Genomic DNA, 24733 nt, shown 5'->3' with positions numbered 1-24733 from the left:
TCTCACACTTAAAAAACAGTTCCTGAAAATATTATTGCTACAAATAGCATTTTTTGCTAGTGGCCCTTATTAATGCAACCTATCAATAAGGGCAAAGATCCAACACTGTTTATTTGGATATTATTCACAATTTCTAAATTTATCTATTCAACCTATGAAAAAGAATAAAAATACTAGGACCAAAAAATTTCTAAATCAGGTTATGCACTTAATTGGGAAATCCAAGATGGAGCTCTTGCCTCACAACATGCACAGAAAGATCTTCGTTAAAGAGAATAGTGTTAACTTTCAGTGGACTTGAAGACAACAAGAAAAATAGCAATTGGCTGATTCCCAAAATTCTGAAATCACATTTGAATAAACAACTGGCCTGGAATCAGTCTTGGCAACTAGCATATAGGACCCAAAGTTAACACTAAAATTAAGTTATTGCATGAATGGAAGTAGTTCTTGAATAATTTCATAACCAAGTCATGGGGAGAAGCATTTCTGCACTACAATTTATAGCAGATAATAGAAATGATGAAAGCGAAATCAAAGGAATTTGAATTCACATAAGAAAGACAGATTAACATTATGGTTTTAGGTCTTATTTTTGGCTACATCTTAGAGTTTTTTATAAATGAATATCCTATTTTTATTTTGTGTATAGGACGGATTTGGGCAGGACACAATATACAGAAGTTCGATTGTCCACGAATATGGGATTGTTACATCTTGTTAAAACTCAGACTCTTGTTAAAACATTATGGTTTTATTTTTGCTTTAATCAAATATAGTGTTCCGTGACTTATAAAAAAAATAAAAAAGTGTTCCGTGTCTTATGAGATCTGATAACAAAAAAAGCCACATTCTAAGACGCATATCCAAAAAAGAACAACCAAGAATATGAAACGATGTTTTCATTTCCAACGTTGTATGAAATGGCTTAGAACAGAAACCTTACAGCACTTTTCATCACTCTACTACCAACCAACCAAAGTGATAGCAGCCGTGAGTCCGGCCTTTGTGTCATCATTGCCAAAAAAGTCATCAATGGTACAATGTAACCTTTTTCATTTCCATAAACTCAAAAATTCAAAGAAATGTACTTTCTAAAAGGAATGAGAAACTAAAATTAGAACCACAAATTTTGAGAAAGAGACTATATTAGTAGCACAGTTTTGAGACAGAACAACAACCATGATATTCCAGGAAATGTAGAACTGCTAGAAGCGAATAAGAGGGAGACAGTACCAGTTCCCTTGGTTTGCCTTGGAGCACTGAACTCAATGATCACGCCGATGAGGTTCACATTTTGAAATTGATGGAAGCAACGGCGTCTCTTATCTTCAAGAACTTGTAGTCATCGCAGATAAAGCAAGCAATGTATGAAAGAGGAAGCTGCATTGCAAGAAAACAGAGATGCTTGAAAATAGAGCTCGAAACCAGCGGTCAAAAGCCATGCAATTTTTTTTTTCCATGCCCTAATTCGAAATATCCATCTCTCAAAACCCAAAACTCACATATCCAAGTACATGATGAACGTAACCACATGAAAGTTCACTTTTCACAAACTTTCTATTACCTTCGTATGAGCAACGCCGGCGGCCAAAGAGTTTCAGGGATTTTGCAATCCAAAAATTACATTATTTGCTTGTTAAAGGATTTCCCGAGGAGCGGCGGCTTCGTATAAGCAAAGTGGTGACGCTCGGTGTTTTTGAGTGGAGAGCCGGCATCGCCGGGTGTTGTTAGAGACCTCGGTCAAGTCCCTAGACAATAAGTCCTTCACGCCAATGGTGGCCTTTTGATGACCGAACCTTGGTTCCTCTCTTGCTTGGCTCACGTGCAAAGGTGGTCAATATGACCACTTGGGGATGGTGGGGTTAAGTATTTAGACTAAGATGGGTGTATGGAGTGATGGAAGATGAAGAGTGATGGTGTGGTTCAAGGGTGATGGGCGCACGGCACTAGTGAGTGCTATGGTGTAGGCGCCACTTGGAAGATAGGCTTAGGGTTTGGATGATGTGTTTAGGATTTGGAAAGGGTAAGATGGGTGGCTAGGATTGAAGGTGAGTGATGTGGAGGGAATGGCTAGGGCTGGCCAAAATTTGATGTAGGAGAGATTTTAGGAAGTTTCCTAAAATCTTGGAAGATGATTTCCCTCAAATCTTGGAGATGACTCTCCTAAAATCTTGGGATATGATGGATGATGTATATGGCTGGCTATGGAGTATGGAATGGGTCAACTAGGGTTCCTAAATTATAGGAACCTTGATTGGCAATTAGGGTGGGTGGCTAAGGCATGAAAGATGGAGCAAACCACTATGGAAAGTGGACTAACACTTGTGTGAGGCGATTTTGGGGTTTGGACGGATTGAATGAGCCAACTTCAATAAGAATACCTCAAGAACAATGATGAACGAAATGAACAAAATGAAGAACATGCATGAACAACGAAGAACACTCGAGTGCAAAATGAAGAACACTCGAGTGCAAAATGAAGAACACCCAAGAACAATAGCAAAATACTAATGAACTTGAATGAACAAACACGTAAAAAGGATAATCAATACTTGATTCACGGATTGCACAAGTAATGAATAAACCTCATAGATTAATAAACACAACTTGGAATCACAAATTGCACCAAGTTGCAAGAACAAGATAAATTGAATCACACTTATTCACGAATTGTAAAGTGTGATTCTCTCTTTGGGATTCACGAATTGCACCCAAAAAGCCTAAGTGCAAAGGCACCAGTTTGTGATCTCTCAAACAATAGTCTTCCCTCTAGGAGTTTTGCCAAAAGATTCTAAAGCAAATGAAGGAGGTCCTATTTATAAGAAAAATAAATTGGAAACCCCTAATAGGTCCCTAAAAAATAAATAAATAAATCAAATTAAATAAATAAAATAAATAACAAGATAATGGCCATGGACTAAGGCTAGCCATGGCATGCATGGCCCGTGGTGGGCTAGGTGGTGCACGGTGATCAGGTGGTGCGGTCATGGCTTGCTGGGTGGTGAGCCATAGTGGTGCGTGGCATGGCTGGCTGATAGTGAGCCAGGGTGGTGCGGCATGGCTAGCTGATGGTGAGCCATGGTGGTGCACGGCATGGTGGGCATGGCTTGCTGAAGGTGAGCCATGGTGGTGCACGGCATGATGGGCATGGCTTGCTGAAGGTAAGCCATGATGGTGCAAGGCATGGCTCAGGCTGGTGGCCTGGGCGCTGAGTTTGCAAGGCATGGGCTAGAGCCATGCGCTGGATGGCATGCCTGGTGGGCATGCCACTGACCTGCTCCGCAAGGCATGGGCTGGAGCCATGCGCTGGATGGCACGCCGCGAGGCATGCCACTAACCTGCTTTGGAAGGCACGGGCTGGAGTCGTGCGCTGGATGGCGTGCCTGTGGGGGCACGCCACTGGCCTTACTAGGTGGTGTGGGGGCACGCATGCATGCACGCTCAAGGGCACACGCAAGCCTGCACGCATGGTCTGCGCGCAATCAGTAGCCTTCATGCTCGCCCGCTGCGTGTCATGGTTTGAGCCAAGGCATGCAAGCAGACTAGCCATGTAACTGTCCTGACCCTCCATGGGTCATGCCAAGGTGTGGTCCTGGGCAAATCTCCTGGGGGTTGTGACAGGTGTGCCGCAGGCGACGTAGCAGCAGTTTCACGGGAGGGAGGATTTCGAAATGCAAAACACCAACCGTATTCCATTTTCTAAAAACGCACGTTTTGAATTATTAAAAAAAATAAAAATAAAAAACGGAAGCCACGTCTAGTGTGCAAGTGTGTAGCTCTACAGTTGTTGTTCCGTAGAACAACTCGTACAAGATACTACGTACATAACCTTTTTTTTTTTTTTTAAATAAAGAAGATGGCACCATAATTTTATTAATAGTCAATATTATTATAATTACTCTAATTATTATACAAAGAGTTGAAACAATCGGCAATAACGACAAATTAAGAAAAACCGACAAACATACCTACATAAAAATGATTAATCTGGTTAAATTAAAGACAAAACATAAAAGAAATCAAATTTGTATGAATCTGCCATCTACGTCGAATAAGGTGTAATCCACTTTGTCGAATCGAACCAAATAACCTTTCACGGCTTGTCCTGACTCCTAATTCTATTAAGGAAAAATATAATTGTAAGTATAATTATATATTAATCTGTATATTAATATGATATAATTAATTAAAAAGTAAATTTTATTAAAAATAGTGTTAATTTAAATTTTAAATATGAATAAATCAGTATTGATACACAAATTAGTACGCAACTATATTTATATGTAACAAAACTCTTCCATTAATAGTCCAGAATGAACAATACTTCATCCATACAAGGGGTTTTTTTTTTTAAATAATTTTAATACTTATTATTTTTATACACTACATTTATTTTAATATTCTTTTATTTTTTCTATAATAAATATATGATTTATAGATAATAAATAGAACAATTCAAACAATTTAATAGGAATAAAATAAAATAAAAATAATTTTTAAATATGTAAAATTTGAGGCGTGGGATAATGAGTTGGATGCTTTTTTCTTCTTCTTCTTCTTTTTTTTTTTCCTTGGCCGGGCCCTATAAATATGGCACTAGCCCTCCAGTAACCTTATTGTGCCAAAGATCACTTCGCTCTTATCTTCCCCCCACCTTCGACCTCCAAAGTTCATAGACAAATTAATAAAATCCCGAATTAAGTATGAGTACTGCCCTGCCCCATACACAGGGGGAAACCCTTCCAGATGCCTGGGAATACAATGGCCGTCCAGCCGAGAGATCTAAAACCGGTGGCTGGATGGCAGCCGCCATGATATTAGGTCTCACATCCACTGTCAGTTCCCTGGCGTACGTCTTTCGCCTTTCTCTTCTAGCTAGCTGTCTAATCCGTGATTCTTTCTTCTTTGGTGTATTTTTCTTCAGGAGTGGAGACAATGGAAAGGTTAACGACGCTGGGTATTGCAGTCAATTTGGTGACTTATATGACCGGAACCATGCATTTGGGCAATGCTACCTCCGCCAACACCGTCACCAACTTCCTTGGCACCTCTTTCATGCTCTGTTTACTCGGCGGCTTTGTAGCCGACACCTTTCTTGGCAGGTACTTAAAATACTCGGATTTTAGTAATTTTCTTTGTATTTGGTATTCAGTATTAAAAGCTTCCTTAAAACCTATTAATAAGTCATGTTTCCTACAGGTATCTCACAATTGCAATCTTCGCAACCGTTCAAGCAACTGTAAGACTTCTTAATTACTTAAGTAGTAGGGATTAGCATGATGTCTCGCAAACATGCATCTATCTTATATGCATGAAATTCAATGATCTTATATTTACTTTTGTTATAGCGATCACAGAAAAACTCACATCTTTGTCTAGAAAATTATTTGCCAATTTTAGACTCTGGCCTTTTGGTGATTAGGGTGTCACAATCTTGACGATCTCAACCGTAATCCCCAGCCTCCGTCCACCCTCATGCGCCGTGAGAACCGTTACATCCTGCATCCCCGCAGGCGGCATGCAGCTAGTAGTTCTCTATATGGCGCTGTACCTCACCGCCCTCGGCACCGGTGGTCTGAAATCAAGCGTGTCGGGCTTCGGCTCAGACCAGTTCGATGATTCGGACAAGGAAGAAAGAGCCCAAATGACTAACTTCTTCAGCTGGTTCTTCTTCTTCATAAGCATAGGCTCCCTCGCCGCCGTAACCGTTCTTGTATACGTCCAAGACAATCTTGGGAGACAGTGGGGTTACGGAATTTGTGCGTGTGCCATTGTGCTAGGTTTGGTTGTGTTCTTGTCGGGCACGAGGCGGTACCGGTTCAAGAAGCTCGTCGGCAGCCCGCTGACGCAGATTGCAGCGGTGTTTGTCGCCGCCTGGAGGAATAGGCATTTGGAGCTACCTTCGGATACGTCCTTGTTGTTCAGCGTTGATGACGTACTTCTAGAAGATCAGGGACTAAACAAGGAGAAAAAGCAGAGTTTGCCCCATACCAAGCAGTTCCGGTTAGTGGTTACGTACCTAAGACCTATTTACCTCAATTAACTTATTAACTGTATAGTAGCTGTTTTCTCCATTCTCCTCGCTATAAAATCTAACTCAGTTTGAAAAAATTTTTATATAAACGATTTTGTAAACCAATTATATTGATGCATTCATCCAATATAATGAGTCAGAAAATAAATTTTATTAAGAATAATATCAATTTAAGTCTTAAATAAGAAGATATCAATATTAATATATAAATTAATACATAAATTTTAAATATAAAAACGTTAACATTGATACGCCTAGTTTGGAGTGAAGCATAAGGCTTATCTGATCTTTAGTGGGTCATAATTGTACTGATGGATAAATATCTGTCAATCAGACACCAGAGTTATTGCTCCAGCCGAACCCTGGCGCCATGAAATGGACAGCCTTGTTTGTTTGGCCAATTATGGATACCGATAACACACGACATGCAGCTTGGGACTATTAAGAGCATTCATATTGGTCTATGTATATGTATATATAAAGTCATATTTATATAATATGAGTTTAAATTCATTTATATTAAATTATACATTTTCAAATATTTACATAGTTATGAACAATACCTTTACATGTTTAAAGATCTACTATTCACTCTCTAAAACATATTTTATTCATTCTTTTTCTCTCCTCCCACTCTCTTTCTACATATTTTGCTTTTAAATATTTTATTACATATTTTACTCATTCACTCCCTAAAAAATATTTTACTTAAATATTTTACATATTTGAATATCAAACCCTATTAAAAAAAAGTAAAATGATAATATTTTATTATTATTTTGTCTCAAATTTGCATAAGCCAATATAGAAATTTTGCTTGTACGGCATATTGGATCTCTAAAAAATGTAATTTTGCATATGCATATGCTTAAATTAATGTGAATGCTCTAATATGTCTGCTATATATATAATTATCTCCTTGTCTGTATTTCCCATCGAAAAAAATCTACCCTTTTGATACTCGATGATCGGAACAAAAATTTATTTCGTGTCATACGTCGTCTTAAGACTAGCAGCCAAACCGATCGTATCAATCCATTTTTCATTCTCCACGTTGTCACGTTAGTACTCAGTTACATGTTCACACCCGAAACATATCATGGGAATTAATAATCAAATCATAGGATGATATGCTGTAACTTGTCTCAATCGATTCTACAGTATTTACAAAGGAATCTAAAATGGAGGGTGCATCACTGCATGGGACGGTAAGACAGTCTGTATCAATCTGGAATCGATTGATCTTAAGCCTACTTGTCTCAGCGTATGATCCCTCCTCCCCCAGCCAGAGCAGTCACTGACACATTAACTAGCCATGTGTTCTGTTTCGTTCCATCACCTTCCATTAATAGGAAAAAAAACATTTTTTTAATAAACTGTCCACGAATGTATAGGTTTGATCTGTCGTAAAAAAAATGATCACAAAAAACAAAAGAAAAAAAAAATCATGCATCATGTGCTCGATGCGGTGTCTGATCTATATATCATACCAATATTAATGAATCTACGAGATATTCACATCATGTTGATGTTATACATGCTCCTCCAATTTAATTCACCGACTGATGTGCACATGACGACACCCTAGTCAACAGGAAAGTAAAACTCCCATTACTTTTAAATTATGGTTGTTAACTTATTATCCCACCAAAGAAACCGGTTTATACTTTCGTAAAGCATTAAATTTTTTTTCTTAATTAATTTAATTGGTTAAATTTACACATGAGCTCTCTCTTTTGCAGTTTCTTGGACAAGGCAGCAATCAAGGACCAGGAAATGTGTAGTGGCGACGTCTATGAAGTAAACAAGTGGAAACTCTCAACCCTTACAGATGTTGAAGAAGTGAAATTGGTGATTAGAATGTTACCCATCTGGGCTACCACTATCATGTTTTGGACAGTATATGCCCAAATGACCACATTCTCAGTCTCACAAGCAACCACCATGGACCGCCACATTGGCTCCTTTGAAATCCCCGCAGCATCCCTGACAGTCTTCTTCGTTGGCAGCATTCTGTTGACTGTCCCAATTTACGACCGGATAATAGTTCCCACTGCAGCAAAAGTGCTTAAGAATCCACAAGGTCTTACTCCATTGCAACGCATCGGGGTTGGTCTTGTTCTTTCAATCTTTGCAATGGTGGCAGCAGCACTGTCTGAACTAAAACGTTTACAAGCTGCACGATCCCATGGTTTAACGGATAACCCAACGGACGAGATCCCATTAAGTGTGTTTTGGCTGGTCCCGCAGTTTTTCTTGGTGGGATCTGGGGAAGCCTTTACGTATATAGGGCAGCTTGATTTCTTCCTAAGGGAATGTCCAAAAGGGATGAAGACTATGAGCACTGGGCTGTTTTTGAGCACACTTTCGTTAGGGTTTTTCTTTAGCTCTGCACTGGTTACTGTCGTGCACAAGGTGACAGGGACCAAGAAGCCGTGGCTTGCGGATAATCTAAATGAAGGGAAGCTTTACAATTTTTACTGGCTTTTGGCACTTTTGAGTGCCTTGAATTTGGTGATATATTTGGTTTTTGCGAAGTGGTATGTGTACAAGGACAAGATGCTTGCTGACCAGGGCACAGAGTTGGAGGAAGTAGAGCCTAGTTACCATGCATAAGGATTTCAATTTCATTCGAATGTCAATACTAAGGCGAGGCTGAATGTATTTGCAATCCTTTTATGTACGAAAAGAAGAATGCAAAGCAGCTCAATTCTCGATAATTACGTATAGCTAGACCATTTGGGTAACAAAACACCCAAGTTTTATTTTGCTAGCTAGAAACATAGAATAAGAAGCTGGCCAGTTTCCAAATTACAAACTGGCGGCCAAGTACTCAGTATCAACGTCGGATCTATACTACTCGGTGATATTCTTAAGATAATTAGAAGATTAATCCCATATGATTTGATGGATGGAATGTCATAGATATGAGTTTTCCCGGCCAGTACAAAGCAAAAGAGACGAGACACATATGTATATACTTAGTATTCCTATCCATTGAATTACCATTAATTATACCATTGGTAATGGTAGCGAACGTCTGCTGTTCCCCACGTTAACATGGCCATGTTCATGTGAGCTCCCAGCTCCTAGCTCATTTATACCCCTAGTACTATTAATGATCATCGGGTTCTCTTCCTAATGCATGGTTAAAGGTGCATGCTGGCCGCTATTATTATTATGCGATCGAGATAAATATTACCAATACACCACCAACTACGTACCTTACAACTTAATTACTATTATATATTAAAATATTAATATTTTTTACTTTAATTCAAAATTTCTGTACTTGCAACAGTTTAAAGTATGTAAAATAATAATTTTTTTATAACTAGTTGCAAGCAAATTGTAATATAGTTGTACTTATATCATTTTCCAATATTACCAACCCTTGCACTCAAAATTAAACCTTTATCGGCGTTTTTATAACTAAAAAAAAAAATTAAAGGTGGGGTAAATAACCTTGACATCTTTTGAAGTAACTTAACACACAAGGACTTAATTAGCTAGCGAAATTAAAGGACTCGGAAAGGACGAAGCAATTAGATCGATTAGGTATTGATCATGACGTGCATTAATACATGATTGAAGAAATCAAGAAACATTAATCTAATAATTACAGCTTAGTCATGACATGGTGAATTAATCAATTTCCTCCTATGATAAGGATTGACAATGATTACTTTAAGTGAGAGGATCAGAATTAGGCACTAAAAAGAAATTTTGGTACAGATTTTTCTCTTTTTTCGCTACGTATATATATCTAATACATATATATATATATATACTCATGACTATGTTTGACATTATGTGGATTTCAACCCTAACTTCGGAATTAAATACAATTTATTTTTTCTGTCTAAGTTGTTGATCACGAATATATATTCGAATGATATATTGGGCCTTATAAAGAGCATCAACACGATCGAGATTTAACACAAGATCTGGACCTGTTTGGGAGAGAAATTAACTAAGGTAAAAAAATGGATATATTGTACGCTTATCTGTAGATCCATTTCGTTGAGTTTTCTGGGTTTCACAAGTCTGAGGCTCCATGAGATGGACGTGATGATCATGTATACGTTGTCATCAAGCCTATATATGATATCATAGATGCTTTAAAGCAGCATTAGTAGGGCTACATCATTGTGTGGAAAAATTCTGGTTATATATATAGGACCTGTTCTTTAATTAACGAGGTAACATTTCTCAATTCGCTAAGGAATTTATGCAAGGGCATGTAGCTATATATATATATATATATAAGTTATAAGTACTGTGACATTGGAAAAGAAAAGAAAAGAAAAAAGCCAATATCATATACAGATATATATGACAGCACACCGAATCCTTAAGGTTAATATCTCATCTACAGATACTATTGCCGGTTGAGAACGTGGGACCATTTCGTTCTCATGAGGTTCTTGTCACGAGACTGGGAAGCAACCTATAACGTGGGCCATAGACCTCAACTAAAAACAAAAAGTCCTACCCATGCATGATCGAGGCACAAACTCTCTCTCTCTCTCTCTCTCTCTCTCAAAACAATATTGCAACAATTACATCAATAATTTGATCAGGGATTACTGCATGCATACGTGGGAGGGTATTAAGATTTTAAATTTAATCACGCACACGAATTAATTAATTATGTCAATGAATAATTAATGAATCGTGCACGCAAGGTATTGGACATTTATATATGGAAGGAAATTCAATTTGGAAAAGATGTTCTGCAAGGGCAATCTCCTGCATGCCTTTGGTTATCAAAGCAACTATATATATTTATTTAATTTGGCAGTGAAATCTGATATATAGGGATTATGATGGGTCAAAGATGAGGAATGACGAACGCAACTCGATCGATTTCAACCAACCAATTACGCTTCGGTATACCTTTCTCTTCCAATTATCTCTAAACATTTCTTTCCCGTACTGATTTGTTATGAAGTACTGGAATGTAATAGATTCTAAAACCCCCAGCACGAAACACTAGTGCTGGCTTGCTTGACAGGACGTACGTCACTCATTGAATATAGTTAATTTTACTCGAACTCTGATTAGAATGTTGCAATTCTTTCACTCCATGCATACATAACGATCGATATGAATTAAGATTCCCTTAAAATGGAACTAGCTAGACCAACCTCAAATTACCAAAAGCGCCGTGGTTCAATGAATATGGGCTAGCTAGACAAACTTTCCATTAGGTAATACCGTGTGGACCAATGGACTTGAATTCTATACGACGTTTCTTTCGTGGGTAGATGGACATAATTCCGACTAGCTAGGTATGGGCACCATAACGGCCCTTTACCTTTCATTCCCATTACAAAAAGAGTTTATCAGAATCTGCAAATTATTGAAGACAGCTATAGAACTGCAGGATGATGAATTGGTTGATGGGAGAAGCACCAAAAATTTTGCACGGTTGCAACTTGGAAAGCAGTCTTTCTCATACAAATTAACTAGGATGAAAATAGAGAACTCGTGCCCATGAAATATGGAGGCACGTAGGACAAAGAAAGTTAGGAGATCATAAGATCGTCCAACAGTACTCTGGGTCATCTTTCAGATTTCTTGTAACAATTGCTTTCACATAAGGCCCACCCAAAGACCGAACTGAATCGGCTACAATATCATATCTTTTGATCATTTCCGCCAATATTAATTTGTTGAATTGTAGACACATTCATGGACGTCAATAGAGGAGAATTTATTAACAGCCTGAACTGATATTACACTTTCACAATGATTGCAAAAATGAATCTCTGTTTCTTTTTATTTCTACGAAGGGGACACATAAAATATGAAATTAATGCTCGGCCTGTGGCTCGCACAGTTTAATGACTACAGAGCTAGGGAGGGAGAGATTACATTACACAATCCACTGCTTGTACACTGCAGACAATGAGAATGTTCAAAAGATGAAACAGCAGGCTAGCTACTGACGATCTAAGTAACAGTTGACGTAGACTTGAAAGATGAGAAGTTTCGCTTAAATGCATGCCCTGTGGATTTGCTTTCATCGCCCTCAAAAAGAAGCAGGATATTTCTTCCTCAGTTTCTATCTAAACAATACTTGTAAAGGATATCTATTTTTCCTGCATTAACAACAACACAATCACGTCTATTAAAAACTTGCTACGCAATGCAATTCCAACGGACAGTTCCATCGCTGAAATGGTAAGAAAGCCTTTTACCATGCGATATAATGCACGTTTGATCATGTGGTGACTGCAATTGATTTACGGGGAGAAGTTATTTTTATTTTTTTTCTTCTTTATTCGTTTTACTGTGACTAGAAGGATTATTTTTTCTTTTGGCAGTACTCACTGAAAAGAAAATACCGCGGAAACAAGATACAAGCTTTGGATTTTCCTTGCACCAAAATTAATGAGGTAGCCCTTGTTACAACAACGTGCTGCTTCAATTAAGACTCCGGTTACAACTGGATTTTAAAAAGGAGCAAAAGATGGCGAAGTATGGAAAGTTGTGACGAGGCATGGCTTGAACCAGAGCATGAACGCACCTGAGCTATAATAAAGACACTTCCACAGGATCAACAAGGTCTTCGTTAAATTCACCAAATATATTTGGGCATCCATCCCATTTTCCCTGATCCCGAGCTTCCCAGTACCCGCCAACATACCGGAAGGGTCCATCATCACCTTCTCTCTGGAACCATCTCGGCTTCCATCCAATTTCTTGCAACTTCCTTGACTGCACAATGGGTACAACGAATCAGCAATAATTTTTCTAAACATAAAATATGGGATCAGCAATTAAATAAAATTAAAGCTTTATAAATGGGGGACACAATATAAACCAGGCCTTGCCTAAAGATATGCTCACTACTAAGATTGACAATTTTTCAATTCAACAGTCTTTCCATTCTTCCCGGCCCGTAAATATACAAACAAAACGACACAAACTGAAACAAGCAATAAAAGAAAAAGAAAGGAAAGCAAAACAAGACATGACAAGAATCAGATGAGACAGAGGAATAGGGATGTAAGACTTCACGCATAGGTATTGTGTTTGTATATGTCCCATGATTGGGGCTATGCCTTTTCTCATCAATAAAATTTCTTCTTTACTGATTAAAAAAGGGATGTAAGACTTCTTGGGCGAAACCTGCATGCCTAAGAAACCCCAGAACTTCATGTGACTTGTTACAGGACTCATTTCACTTTCCGTTGGTTTCTCCAATAATTCTGCTATCAATGCCCATCACAGCATTTTCAAGACAATATATGACTGTTAACCTCGAATTCACAGATGCACCATTACAAGCAAGACAACTTTACATACACTCAACAGTATAGGATCAACTACGAAGAAAGATTCAGCCCTGCTGTCAAAGTCTGGGTACCTTTTGTCTAATAGGTCAGTTGATACTCTTAAGTTTCCTAAATCTCTTTCTTATCTGTTGCTGTAGCTGCCTTCCTATATTGATTGTCCACATCTTATCAATAGTGCACAATATCCAACAACACATTATGGCAAAAAGCGTGCCAATTCATATCATTCCGCACTATTCAGCATTCTTTCCTGAGCTCAAATCTCAGTAGAAGTAAACGAACAAATAACTACCTAAAGTTCTACTACGCATTCAGGAGTACTGTTAGTTAAACTATGATTGCACAAAAGCAAGGTTGACAAGCAGGACCACAGGTACGAAGGCAATAACCCATTAAAAGCAAAAACCCATCCAAAATTTGGCCAGACATTTGTCGATGCCACATCGAGTTGCTAAAACACGAAACAGGGACAAAAATTAGCAAATGAAGCTATAATATGTGTGCTCAATTGTTGACATCAAAGAGCAGCCAAGCATACCATTCTTTGCCTTCTCTCCAAACGCTGCTTCTCTGTATTTGCCTTCTCATATTCCCCATTTTCCAGATGCCGCTGGTCTGGTCTGAGCCTCGAATCTGTGGGTGGGAGCTTCTCCTTAATCCGTGATCAAATACCCAGGATCAGACAACTATAAAAAACAATTAGACATGCATACGAGGAAAATGAAAATGCACATGAAAACTCTATTTTACTACATCGTGTCTACCTGCAGTCCTTGTGTCAGCTCATTCAGTGTGATTGCAAATGAAGTTAAGTTGTATCGAGTAAGATTAAGAGACGGCTTGTTCCTTTTCCATAGCAATGATGCATCAGAAGGAGTACAATCCTTGGGCTTGCCACTCCCATCATTATTAACATAGTACATACCATCATCCCACTTCCCAAATACGGTGGCAGCCTTTTTTCCAATAACATCTTCAACATATCCGTGTACCTGTGTACATGTAGGATTAATTGAATGAATCTTGCATCCAGACTAGGGGTAAAACATGTAGATTTATATACAGGAGGGTCACCATGCAGTTAACAGAATCAAAAAGCATCTAGAATGTTCCCAATACTTAGAGAACATAAGAAGTACCATAAACAATCAAGCATATAAAATGGTATTCCCAATAAATAGAATGCATCCCTAACCTGGCGAGGATTCCGGTCAAGAATAGACTGCTCTTTAAATTTGAGTTTGCATGAATACTGGCGATTACCACGTATGTGCATTGTCCCATGGTGACCACAATACACTTTACCAAGGATAAGATTATAAATACTAGTAGTGACCTATAAATAGCATGATCATGTGTTAGAATATCTCTAAAAACAAATGGAAAAGGAAGGTAAATAAACACCCGTCAACATTGATAAGGCACTAACTAATACATATTTTGAGTCGGCTTTTACTACATTTTAACTGTCTAGCTAATAGATTAGGGAGAACATATATGAGAGAGAAATCAGTGAAATTATAAATCCAGTGCTTTTTTAACTAAAGAATTATACGCTTTTATGGCCTTGATAAACACCAAAATATGCCTTCCAAAACTAACCTCAAGATTTAATCATTTTACTTCAATAATTTTTACAGGCTTTAAGGTACTTCAACCTTTGCTTACCAGAGATATTTAAACAGTTCGAATCAATGAATGAGAAAGGCAACAAAAGTATGTAGAAAAAGAGTGATGCCACAACAATCCTGATAGGACGGCACCCTACCACATTTTATCCAAGATCAAGCAAATTGAGCAGTCAATATTTTGCACAAACACAATCAGGCAGCAGCACACACCTTGCTCCACTGGAAAATTTCACCATCATCAAACTCTAAAGTGAGAACTCCAACAGGGTCAAGCTGAATTGACTGCCCCCAAAATTTTGTGCGAAGGTTACTGTCACCCCAGAATTTCCACCCTCTGCCTTCACAGTGGCAGGCAATGAGTGTTGGGTGATGACTAACCTGTTTCATTCAACGTAATCTCTTAATATTTTGGATTGAAGATTACGGTCAATTGCTTGATCACATACAAGAATAATATATAATCAAAGTGTACATTTCGTGAATTGATTAAGACACTACATATTGCGGGTGAGTAAGTATGTCCCCAGCTCATGTCTCTTAGATTCTCATAGAACACATCTGCATTTTAAATAATTGATTTCTTTAATTATTCTTGAGCCACATACAGAATCTTCAATCTTCCTAAAGAAAATATTCATGGAAGATTGCTTAAAATAGGTTTAAAGTCATTGGACTGAAATTGACATTTTCCTCCAAGTGTATCTAGTGGTAACCTTTTGTAATGGTTTATGTTTGGAATTTGTGGCATTTGGTCATTCGATTACCAATTTACATGAAGGCAGACCACCTGTCGTTTTCATTTTCTGGAATCTTTATTTCATGGGTAAGAATTGTGATTTATGGCATTTGGTCATTTGATTACCAGATCATATAAAGGTGGTGCCATATGTCCTTGTCATTGTCTGGAGGGCTCTATCCTTTACTCACAATTTACTAGATGAATTTCTTAGTTCATGGAAAATGATAAGTCGGATTCTCTCTTTATTGTAGAGGAAGTTCCATCTAGAGTAATTTTTTTTTCAAAATTACCAAATTTCTTATGAAGCCAGATTGTCTGAAACTAATAATTACACATGTCTCCATTTTAAGATCATTACAATTGCTGTTAATTGCTTCCTCAGATAAAAAAAAAAAAAAAAAAAAAAAAAATTGGATACGATACAGTACCTTCTCAGAAAAGAATCGAATTCCTTTGTCAGGATAGTCAGCTTCATATGTTTCCCCTAACAAAGGATTGAACGGCTTACAGTGACGACCTTCAGAGGAAGCATATCCAGAAACCGCAAAAGCAGCAACATTCAGGACCCTCTGGAGACTATTCCCCTGATTTTGCACAATGAATGGGACCGTGAAGCAAAACGTCAGATGCAATAAATTTCTGAACAGTTAAATTCTTTGATTCTCATGAAGCATGTAACCATACTAAACATGTAAAATGTCTAAAAAAGAAACTTTAAGCATGTTCTATTTCACAAAAACATCTCCAATTATAGGAGTCAGGCATGCAACAGATTTCTTCAGTACTGCACTCAAACCAATCAGCTAGGGCTGGTTTGGTCCTCGACTAATTTGCTTTTATTATGGGGCCAAAAGTGACCTAAAAGATTCAATTCAGTTCTGTAGCCAAGGGGTCGAGTACCAAACCAAACTTTGTATATATAATATCATGATTATACAAGTCCTGGAATTACATACAGGTTGCAATATGAAAATAGAGATCCAACACCCAGTCAATCTACAAAGAACTCTATGCTGAATACTATGCATTATCTTATATTTGTTTCCTCTATCACCCTCTTTTTTCTAATACACTAGTATGTCATTATTTTTGTTCCTTGAGTAAAAAGTGACAACTGGAACCCTAACCAACTGGAAGATATTTGGCTTGGTTCGCTTTGGGTCTATATCCAGTCACATTCAGTTATGAGGCAAGTCTTCTAAAACCAAGTTTGTCAGCTTGATTCATTAATCTTATGAACAAATCAACCCAAGCCAAGTTGCACAGCTAATAGGTAAACAAGACCGTGATATAGAGGTAACTGATAAAAAAATTGTAGGGAAATCATTAAATATAATAATAACAGTTGTATCTTCTCATAAAAGGCATGGAAAAATCAAATTCATTTTTTATTTTTGATAGGTAATCAAGAAATTATATTCATAGAAGGAAAAATCAAATTCATAACCCGGCCAAGCTTGGAATGCTTACATAGTAACTGTAACAGTAGTTTATGAAGATAAAATAAGTTCAATAATAATATGAGGTCCACTCAGACAATCATGTAATCAATAAAACAGCAATGATATCGTGACGTCTTTCATACACTAGCAAATTAGCATTTAGTATCATGATAGGCAGTGTCTGCAGGAGTAATGCCAATTAAAATGTTTTTGTTTATAGAAAAAAAAAAGAAAAAAAACCTATAATAGAACCATAACCAAAAGCAGAAGTAATTCATAATGATTACAATGTGAAACAATATGGATCCAATCAACTTACCCTCCAAATCCACAAAACACCCATTAAAAGACAATAATGCAGGATAAAAAAGAAGGATAGGCAGAGAGGCTAGGATGATTCAACTGCATGGACAACCATGAACTCATTTTCCTGAAATATGTATGCCAAGAAACTAAGTTTATCTATTAATAAGTAATGCATATCAATCTTACCGCTCTACCATACTCATATGCTTTATCCAAAAGAAACGAGTACTCCATGTCCTCACAACATTTTTGAAGAGAAGATAGTGGCTCATTAAAGTAAACAGGGAGACAAACACGTGTGAGATCTTTTCCGACATTGTCCTTGATCAAATACCAGAGACTAACCCCTTTCTCCTTTTCAACTGGATCAGGAAGCTTTTTCCGCCTGTCAAAGTCCAGATATCTGGACTTCCAACCTTCCTTCTTACTCTGCAATTTTTCTACATCAGATTCGCATTGAGCTTCTCTATAATTATCCAGGTGATTCGAAACTACTTTTGTAAGCCCACAACTATCAGTCGGTTCAATAAAATAGTCTTTTGTATCATGAAAGCACATTTCATCTCCATCCGACAATTCCTCGAGCTCATGTTTCTCAATATCATCTGATGATTCAGTTGTGCTGCACTCTATAAACTATAAATGTCAAGATATATGTAGACATGCTAAGAAACTATAACATAAACCTAGATATTAGTGCGAAGAGACAGTGAGAAATTGGCTACTTCCTTGCATTATCCAAAAATTACTTAATAGACCAAATTCATTATCATTACTGTTAACTGTATTTTATAGGTAAACAAAAACTTGCAGACAAAAGTAACCAAATAAATTTGGAGAAAATAATCAATAAATTACTTTTGGTCTTGTCAATTGTGACTCTAGATAAATACACAAATTGGCAATCAACTTTAACCAAATCATTCGAGGGAAAAGTTAAAACTCAAAAATAATAGAAAGCGATTTTTTTCTTACTGGATGTGGGGAGAGAGAGAGAGAGAGAGAGGTGACCTAAGTACACCATGAAATAGTGCGATTAAATGTCAGAAAAACTACTAGTGATCAAAATACAGCCATTTCATTCTAAATGCTAGGTCAGGATAGATCTTAAACACTAGATGAAGGAAAACATCAAAGATCTAACGAGTATTGTACATCAGCTCTGATTTGACATGGACACCTACGTACAGGTTATTAACATCTACAGCTAGAGCTAACTAGTCTACATACAAAGGAGCGAAAGATGGAAGTATATACTTTAAGTGAGTTGGGTTGTCAAATTAAAAATGAATTTTCAGCTAAAGGTCGATCAGAAATGTCTTCAAGTAATGCATATGAAGGCAGCCATCAATGTTCCATTTCCAGAGTTTTTGATCAAATGATCCAAATATAGGTTCAACTTGATCTGTTTAATCAACAAGGAATTAGTTTCTTATTGTTACAAAATAAATAAAAAGATAAAAACTAACTATATTTACTCATTTAAAAACAACCACCAAGCAAACATTCAACTAATATCTAAGAAGAAAACTAAAAGGCAGTAAAAGTAACAAATTACATCCTATATACCACTGTATTTTCCACGCCCAAGACCAGAAAACTCATGTTTGGTCATTCTGTATTCACCGTCATGAATTCCAGAGGCTTCAGCTTCGATGGTAACTGCCTGCATGTGCCAAGTAAATATAGTAGATACACAAGCTAATTTGAGGAATCATATGTCCACTTCATAAAGAAATGGTCGAAACTAATTCAAAATGCAGGTGCTCGTTGCCAAAAAGATGTAGAGGTCTTTCAAATATGGGGGGATCATTGCCTTCCTAGCTAGGCGCTCGTTTGGGCTACTATCAGTCAAGAAGCATACCAATACAATGAGCAAGACTGATCAAGATGGTTGAGTCAAACGACGAGATAAATGCAGATTGAACATGTTAAAATATAACCAAAAAAAAAAAAAAAACAGCAACAAATTGGTTAAATGGTTCGCACGTATCTAACAAAGAACAGTAACAACACCATAAGGAAGATTCTGTGAGGAAAATCAAGGATGGAAGGAAGGCGTTGTATCTTATGACTTGACAAGATATAGCCCCTCAACAAAATCACTCAATAGGACCACGTTGTGACACGAGTAGGTTGAACTTATTAGCAATCTCAAAAATAAATAAATAAAATAAAAAACAGTTAAAAGTACCCTCAAGTTCGCAGCCCAAGCTGACAAAGCATAGGAATCACTAGTTTACCTCAAACTGCCTTAATGTGTCGAGCAAATTGGATCGCTCTTCACAAAGAACTTTAAGCTGTCCCCGTACTTCAGAGAATTCTTGAAGCACGATCTGTTCGCAATCCCTTACCAGGTTTTCGTTTATTCCCTCTTCAAGCAAGCGTTTCCTAAGTCTTTCTGTTGACATAGACAAATCATTTGGTACCAGGGAGAAATTGTCATTCAGTGGTCGAAGTGGAAATAGGCTCCGAGTTGAGACCAAAGCTTGTATCCAGGCCACCCGATCACTCTTTGAATCAGTTCTCAGATGAAGGGTCTTCGTGGCAGTAAATATATAAAACCGCCTATCATCAGACTTGCTCTCCCGGAAAGAAGAGATCTGATAAAAAAAAGTTTCAAATGAATCTCTCTAAATATCAGGCTGGCACCAGCACATTGTTCCACATGGAATGAAAATGTATCTCTTCATGGTAACATAAATTAAATAAAGCAAGCCCAATTAATAGACTAACTATCACAGACAATTTCTCTTGAAAATGAAATAAAATATAGATTTTCGTTTTGGTCAAGTAGAAGATCGATATTATCCTTGATAACAGATAATGTAAATAATAGTCTGTCAAAGATATGCAGCAATTATAGACGTAGCCACATGAGACTCGGTCCATCTACCAACCAGAAAACGCCCCAAATGGTAGCCGAAGCCTATCCTTTACAGCCGAATTCGTACTGCAAAAGCACCAGGGCTTCCAAACTCCTAACTAGAACCACAGTATTTTCACCACGCCGGCGTGGAGATCCAGATATTTAAACTCAAACCAAGAACATCTCCAAAACCCTAAAAGCTTCAGGATTTTCAAGGGAAAAAGAAGCCAGAAAGAACAAGAGATGGAGACATCGTTGGGAACTAGTGGGGATAGTCTGTTGCTGCGAGGCAATGCCTAAAATCACCGAAAAGTATCGCTTTTTTTATTTTCCTCGTTCCTAAACAGTGTTCGCATAGACTTGAATATCCAAAAGGGTGAAATCCGACACAATGGTCTCAAAGTCCCCACATTTTTCTTTTGTTTTATATCGCTACAAATCAGACCCCAGTCTCAGATATCAATAGCTCAAAATAAGACTCAAAAAGCGACTTGGAACCACTCAATTCCCCCCAATGAACGCCATAATAAGTCAAAGCAAACGAAGTTAACAAACTCCCAAAAGAAGCAACAAACAAAACCCACTTCAGTAATTGCACAGAAAACATATCATCTCTACCGTCCGATCACAGCAAGGTTCCACTTATCCTTTTTCTAAAGAGGGAGAAGAAGGCTTCACGTCTTTCTTTATGATGATAGTACCAAATTTCAAGGAAAAAAGGTCGCGGCATCCCAAAGAGAGAAAAAACACAGAACTTCCTCACCTTGACTGAAGAAATGGCAATGGAAGATTTGCAACAAGGAAAAAGACTACTGGACTAAACGAGGATGAGTAACATTGTGAGGATAGGAAAATCTCAGAAAGCAGAGTGGGGGAGAACGAAACGGGCCGAGACCAATTAGAGCTGTAACTTACAGCTCAAATCCAACCAATAATGATCGACCCCTGATGTGACCACAGGGTAATACCTAGTCTTTACAACGCAGCCTATCCACAAACTCTCTCACCACCTGCTGATGTGACCCACTATACATGACAACCAGTAAACTGTAAAAAAGTTGAAAATTGAAATTGAAATCACCAGACCCACCAACAGAGGTAGTGGCAGAAACCCCTGGTTCTTCCGCTTCCTCGCTCGGATACCAGAGCCCCTCTTTTCTCATTCTTTATTATTTTTTATATGGCAGAATTCAGAACCAGTGGTGGAAAATCTTTAGATAAAAAATGACAGAATTGGTGAGACTCCTTCGTGACCTTTTGGGATCGGAATTTTTCCTATAATGGAAGACATGTTTTTGTGCTATACCGCGAAAACTCCAGCAAATTATACCTTGAGATGAACAATGCCAACGGTTTTCTGGTGCTTCCTTCTCCCACTATCCATCCTCGAAAGCCGATTGGTGGAGATTTCTCCGATCAGTCTGACGTCATCAGCCGTCGGCGTCAGCAGGTTGAGATTCTCCGGGCGCCGAATTTTGGCGTAGGACAAGACTCCGTTCCTCAGAAGGAACCACCTGGATCTCCATCCTTTGCCGTAATTTGTCCACTTATAGAGCACACCGGCGACGGTGGCCTCGGATCGTCCCGCATTGCCGTCAGATCCGCCGGGAATCGACGCGAGACTGGCCGGCAAGCTCCTCGCCCTGGACAGGGAGGACGCCGTAGCCTCCGCCGATTGGTCCCCGAGGCTGCCGCAAGGACTCTCCAGCGAGATGCAGCAGAGTGGGTGCAATTCTCTCACTCGCATTTTTTTTTTCTTCTCGTACAAGGCCTAAATTTTATCCTCACACGTTCAGTTTTCCATCGCAGACGACAGAAATCTTCAAGTGCAAAGCTAGCTTGGGAAACCAATAATGAGAGAGAGAGAGAGAGAGAGAGAGAGAGAGAGAGAGAGGACCTAAACTCTCAAAGTGAGAGATTTTGGGGAAGAGAGAGAAGGAAAGAAGGATTTACTGAGAAAGGAGGTCTTTTTTATTGCTTGAATTGATGGCAAGCTTGTTTTATAAAAACTTATGTTAATATATATTATAGCACTATGTATCAGAGAGTGAGAGAGAGATGGCAGTGGGGTTAGAGAGGTCTGAGGAGGAGCAATCAGCAATGAAATGCTTTTGAATCACGCAGTTCTCAACTTGAGAAAGGGTTGCTCCTCTTCGTTTTCTTCGTCTTGCGTTAGAAAGACAGAGAGGGAGAGAGAGAGAAGAGAGAGGACGAGGGGGATTTATTATTGGCGAGGAATGGAGTGTGATGGGTGTGGAAGTGTCGGTAAAAGGGAAAAAAAAAAAAAGGAGCGTGATTGGAGTGTACGGTTAGTTTGAAGGAAGACGATGACTGTGGTCGCTCGGGTCTGGTCTGGGTGGCACTGCAGCCCAGTGATGATAATGAATAACTACTGAGGCATTGTTATCAATGCCATTTAATGCGTAATCATGAGATTATTTGTATATATTTTTCGTCACTATATTATCTACATTTTTTTTTAAAATATTTCAAATTAAGTTCTCAATTATGGATAAATTGCCCAGAAAATTAATAATGATAGAAAAGCAAAGCTTTTAGCAATGGCGGAGACGATTAGCTTTGGCAAACAATAAGGGAATTTGGAAATGTTGAGGAATGGTACCCATTTCCATCTCCAGTTTCCACCTACAGCTACGGTACGACCCTACGACTCTGTAGGTTTCTTCCTCGAACCTTCCAAGCTTTTAATAAAGAAACCTCTGGCTCTGGTTCTTTTCCCCCATTCATAAGGATGTCTTACATTTGTCTGCGCTACCTTGTTTAATAAAGACAAATGTTTGTTTTTATATATACTCCAACGTTTGAGCTCACAAAGCCAGCTTCCTAATAACAAATATATATATATATATATATAAAACAATTAAATTACTCTAACAAATACTGTATATATACACACACATATGCAATAAATCTGAAATATCTTGTCATAGGTTTTAGATTTTTTATAATTAATTAATTTTATAATTTATACAGATATATGTATATAATTTTATTTCATGAGTAGTGATAGACTTATAATTATTTATAATTTTAAATATAATAGTATTTTTTATTAAATTTAAATCCATCAAATCAAAAATAAAATTAAAGTAAAATTTAAAATAATATTATTTATTACGTAATTATAAACAAGTTGATACTCTATCATTTCTCTTGATAATATCCAATTTTTTTTTGTAGTCCCTCACTTTGAAAGTTTTAACAAGGGAGGTGTTTCGTGATATTATAAAAGTAAATTTATATAATTTTATGTAATATATCATATTTATTGTATAATAAAAATAATTTTATAATCAGATATCTCTTATCAAAATAGATTAATTTATAAATTTAATTTATTAAAATTTATTTACGGATAAAGCATTACTCTTTTAACTATAGCTGATCTCCTAAACAATAATATATAATATGAATAAGGCAAATGTGGCTCGGCCTACCACTCCTCTTCCCTTATTTCTTTTTGTACTTGGTTATCTCACTTCTAAGGCATACTTTTCAATACTACCTCTATGGTTCTATACATGAGCTCGTACGTGATCATGTCTTTTATGATGAATAATGCTGCATACAAAATTCAAATAGGTAAATCATATATAATGTTTTTGTAAAAAAAAAAAAATGCATCTCAATAATAAAAAATAATTTTTTTTATATTAAAATAAAAATAATTTTAAAATCTAAGACATCACATCAAATTATGAATATATTTACCTTTAAAAAAAGATTGACAATCATTATACCAATAGCAATCAATGAAACCATTCTTAATTTCTTCCGAGTGTCACGGATATAGCAATCAATGCAACCATTATTAATTTCTTCTCAGTGTCACGGATATAAATAGATTGAGGTGGTATGTTTTTAATAATTTTATAGATTAATCATTTAAAACATGACATATTAACTTTTATGTATTTAAAATGATATTTCTATCTGAGAAATATACGACCAAACTTACAGTTAAAGGATAACTTGTCCTGGATATTTTACAGGTATCCAGTACAAGTTGCTTTTCTTTGAAAAGAAAAAGAAAAATCTTAAACCACCTTGTACCTAATCAATATTGAAGATGGAACCCCCACGTGACCTCAAGATTCAAAGTTACTAGTTCAAAAAAAAAAAAAAAAAAAAAAAAAAAGATCCAAAGTTACTTTTATATAAGTTCGTACATTTTTATGAGAATCTTTACCTTTGAAAGAACAACCACTGAAAAATCTAGGTAAAATGTTTAGAACTGTCGACGAATTGTTCTGACAAATTTTACCCATTTGATTTTTTTTAATTTAATATTTTTTAATGAATTTATGATATTTTTTAAATGATTTAATAAATACTTAAAAAATATATAAAATAAAAAACATTTATCGGTGAAAACTCTCGA

At 37.1% G+C, this 24733-nt stretch overlaps 2 protein-coding genes and 1 non-coding gene across 8 annotated transcripts; 1 reads left to right on the top strand and 2 right to left on the bottom strand.

The window, feature by feature from the left end:
* Positions 1-923: 923 nt before the first annotated feature.
* Positions 924-1023, bottom strand: LOC122283616. Its single transcript, XR_006231012.1, has one exon. It is a non-coding gene; the product is annotated as a small nucleolar RNA snoR113 (small nucleolar RNA).
* Positions 1024-4603: 3580 nt separating this feature from the next.
* LOC122280878 (protein NRT1/ PTR FAMILY 6.3-like) lies at positions 4604-8935 on the top strand. The gene is made up of 5 exons (XM_043091955.1): positions 4604-4824; positions 4928-5105; positions 5203-5242; positions 5426-6006; positions 7780-8935. Exons 1-5 carry the CDS (start codon positions 4707-4709, stop codon positions 8651-8653), a joined length of 1791 nt encoding a protein of 596 aa, XP_042947889.1. The 5' UTR covers positions 4604-4706; the 3' UTR covers positions 8654-8935.
* Positions 8936-11735: 2800 nt separating this feature from the next.
* Positions 11736-22193, bottom strand: LOC122280877 (oxysterol-binding protein-related protein 2A-like). 6 transcript variants are annotated; one of them, XM_043091949.1, is made up of 11 exons: positions 21662-22193; positions 19706-20065; positions 19032-19128; positions 17649-18091; positions 16143-16298; positions 15186-15353; positions 14540-14680; positions 14109-14336; positions 13883-14002; positions 12573-12763; positions 11736-12144 (listed from the first exon to the last, which is right to left on the bottom strand). In XM_043091949.1, exons 1-10 carry the CDS (start codon positions 22076-22078, stop codon positions 12578-12580), a joined length of 2316 nt encoding a protein of 771 aa, XP_042947883.1. In that variant the 5' UTR covers positions 22079-22193; the 3' UTR covers positions 11736-12144; positions 12573-12577. The 6 variants fall into 6 exon arrangements, with proteins under 6 accessions (XP_042947883.1, XP_042947884.1, XP_042947887.1 ...); XM_043091950.1 differs by having other exon boundaries at positions 13883-13996; XM_043091953.1 differs by lacking the exon at positions 21662-22193 and adding an exon at positions 21095-21261.
* Between the last annotated feature and the right edge of the window lie 2540 nt (positions 22194-24733).

Source organism: Carya illinoinensis, chromosome 11, assembly GCF_018687715.1.
Source record: "Carya illinoinensis cultivar Pawnee chromosome 11, C.illinoinensisPawnee_v1, whole genome shotgun sequence".
Classification (NCBI taxonomy): domain Eukaryota; kingdom Viridiplantae; phylum Streptophyta; class Magnoliopsida; order Fagales; family Juglandaceae; genus Carya; species Carya illinoinensis.
This window is presented reverse-complemented; position numbering and strand designations above follow the sequence as displayed.

Excerpts from the sequence above, each read along its gene's own strand:
- LOC122280878 (XM_043091955.1), top strand. The coding sequence starts at position 4,707 with ATGAGTACTGCCCTGCCCCATACACAGGGGGAAACCCTTCCAGATGCC. Across the intron at positions 4,825-4,927 it reads GGCAGCCGCCATGATATTAG|GAGTGGAGACAATGGAAAGG; the intron begins GTCTCACATCCA and ends ATTTTTCTTCAG. Across the intron at positions 5,243-5,425 it reads TCGCAACCGTTCAAGCAACT|GGTGTCACAATCTTGACGAT; the intron begins GTAAGACTTCTT and ends TTTGGTGATTAG.
- LOC122280877 (XM_043091949.1), bottom strand. The coding sequence starts at position 22,078 with ATGCGAGTGAGAGAATTGCACCCACTCTGCTGCATCTCGCTGGAGAGT. Across the intron at positions 20,066-21,661 it reads TTGGCATTGTTCATCTCAAG|ATCTCTTCTTTCCGGGAGAG; the intron begins GTATAATTTGCT and ends TTTTTTTATCAG. Across the intron at positions 15,354-16,142 it reads TTCGATTCTTTTCTGAGAAG|GTTAGTCATCACCCAACACT; the intron begins GTACTGTATCGT and ends TGAATGAAACAG.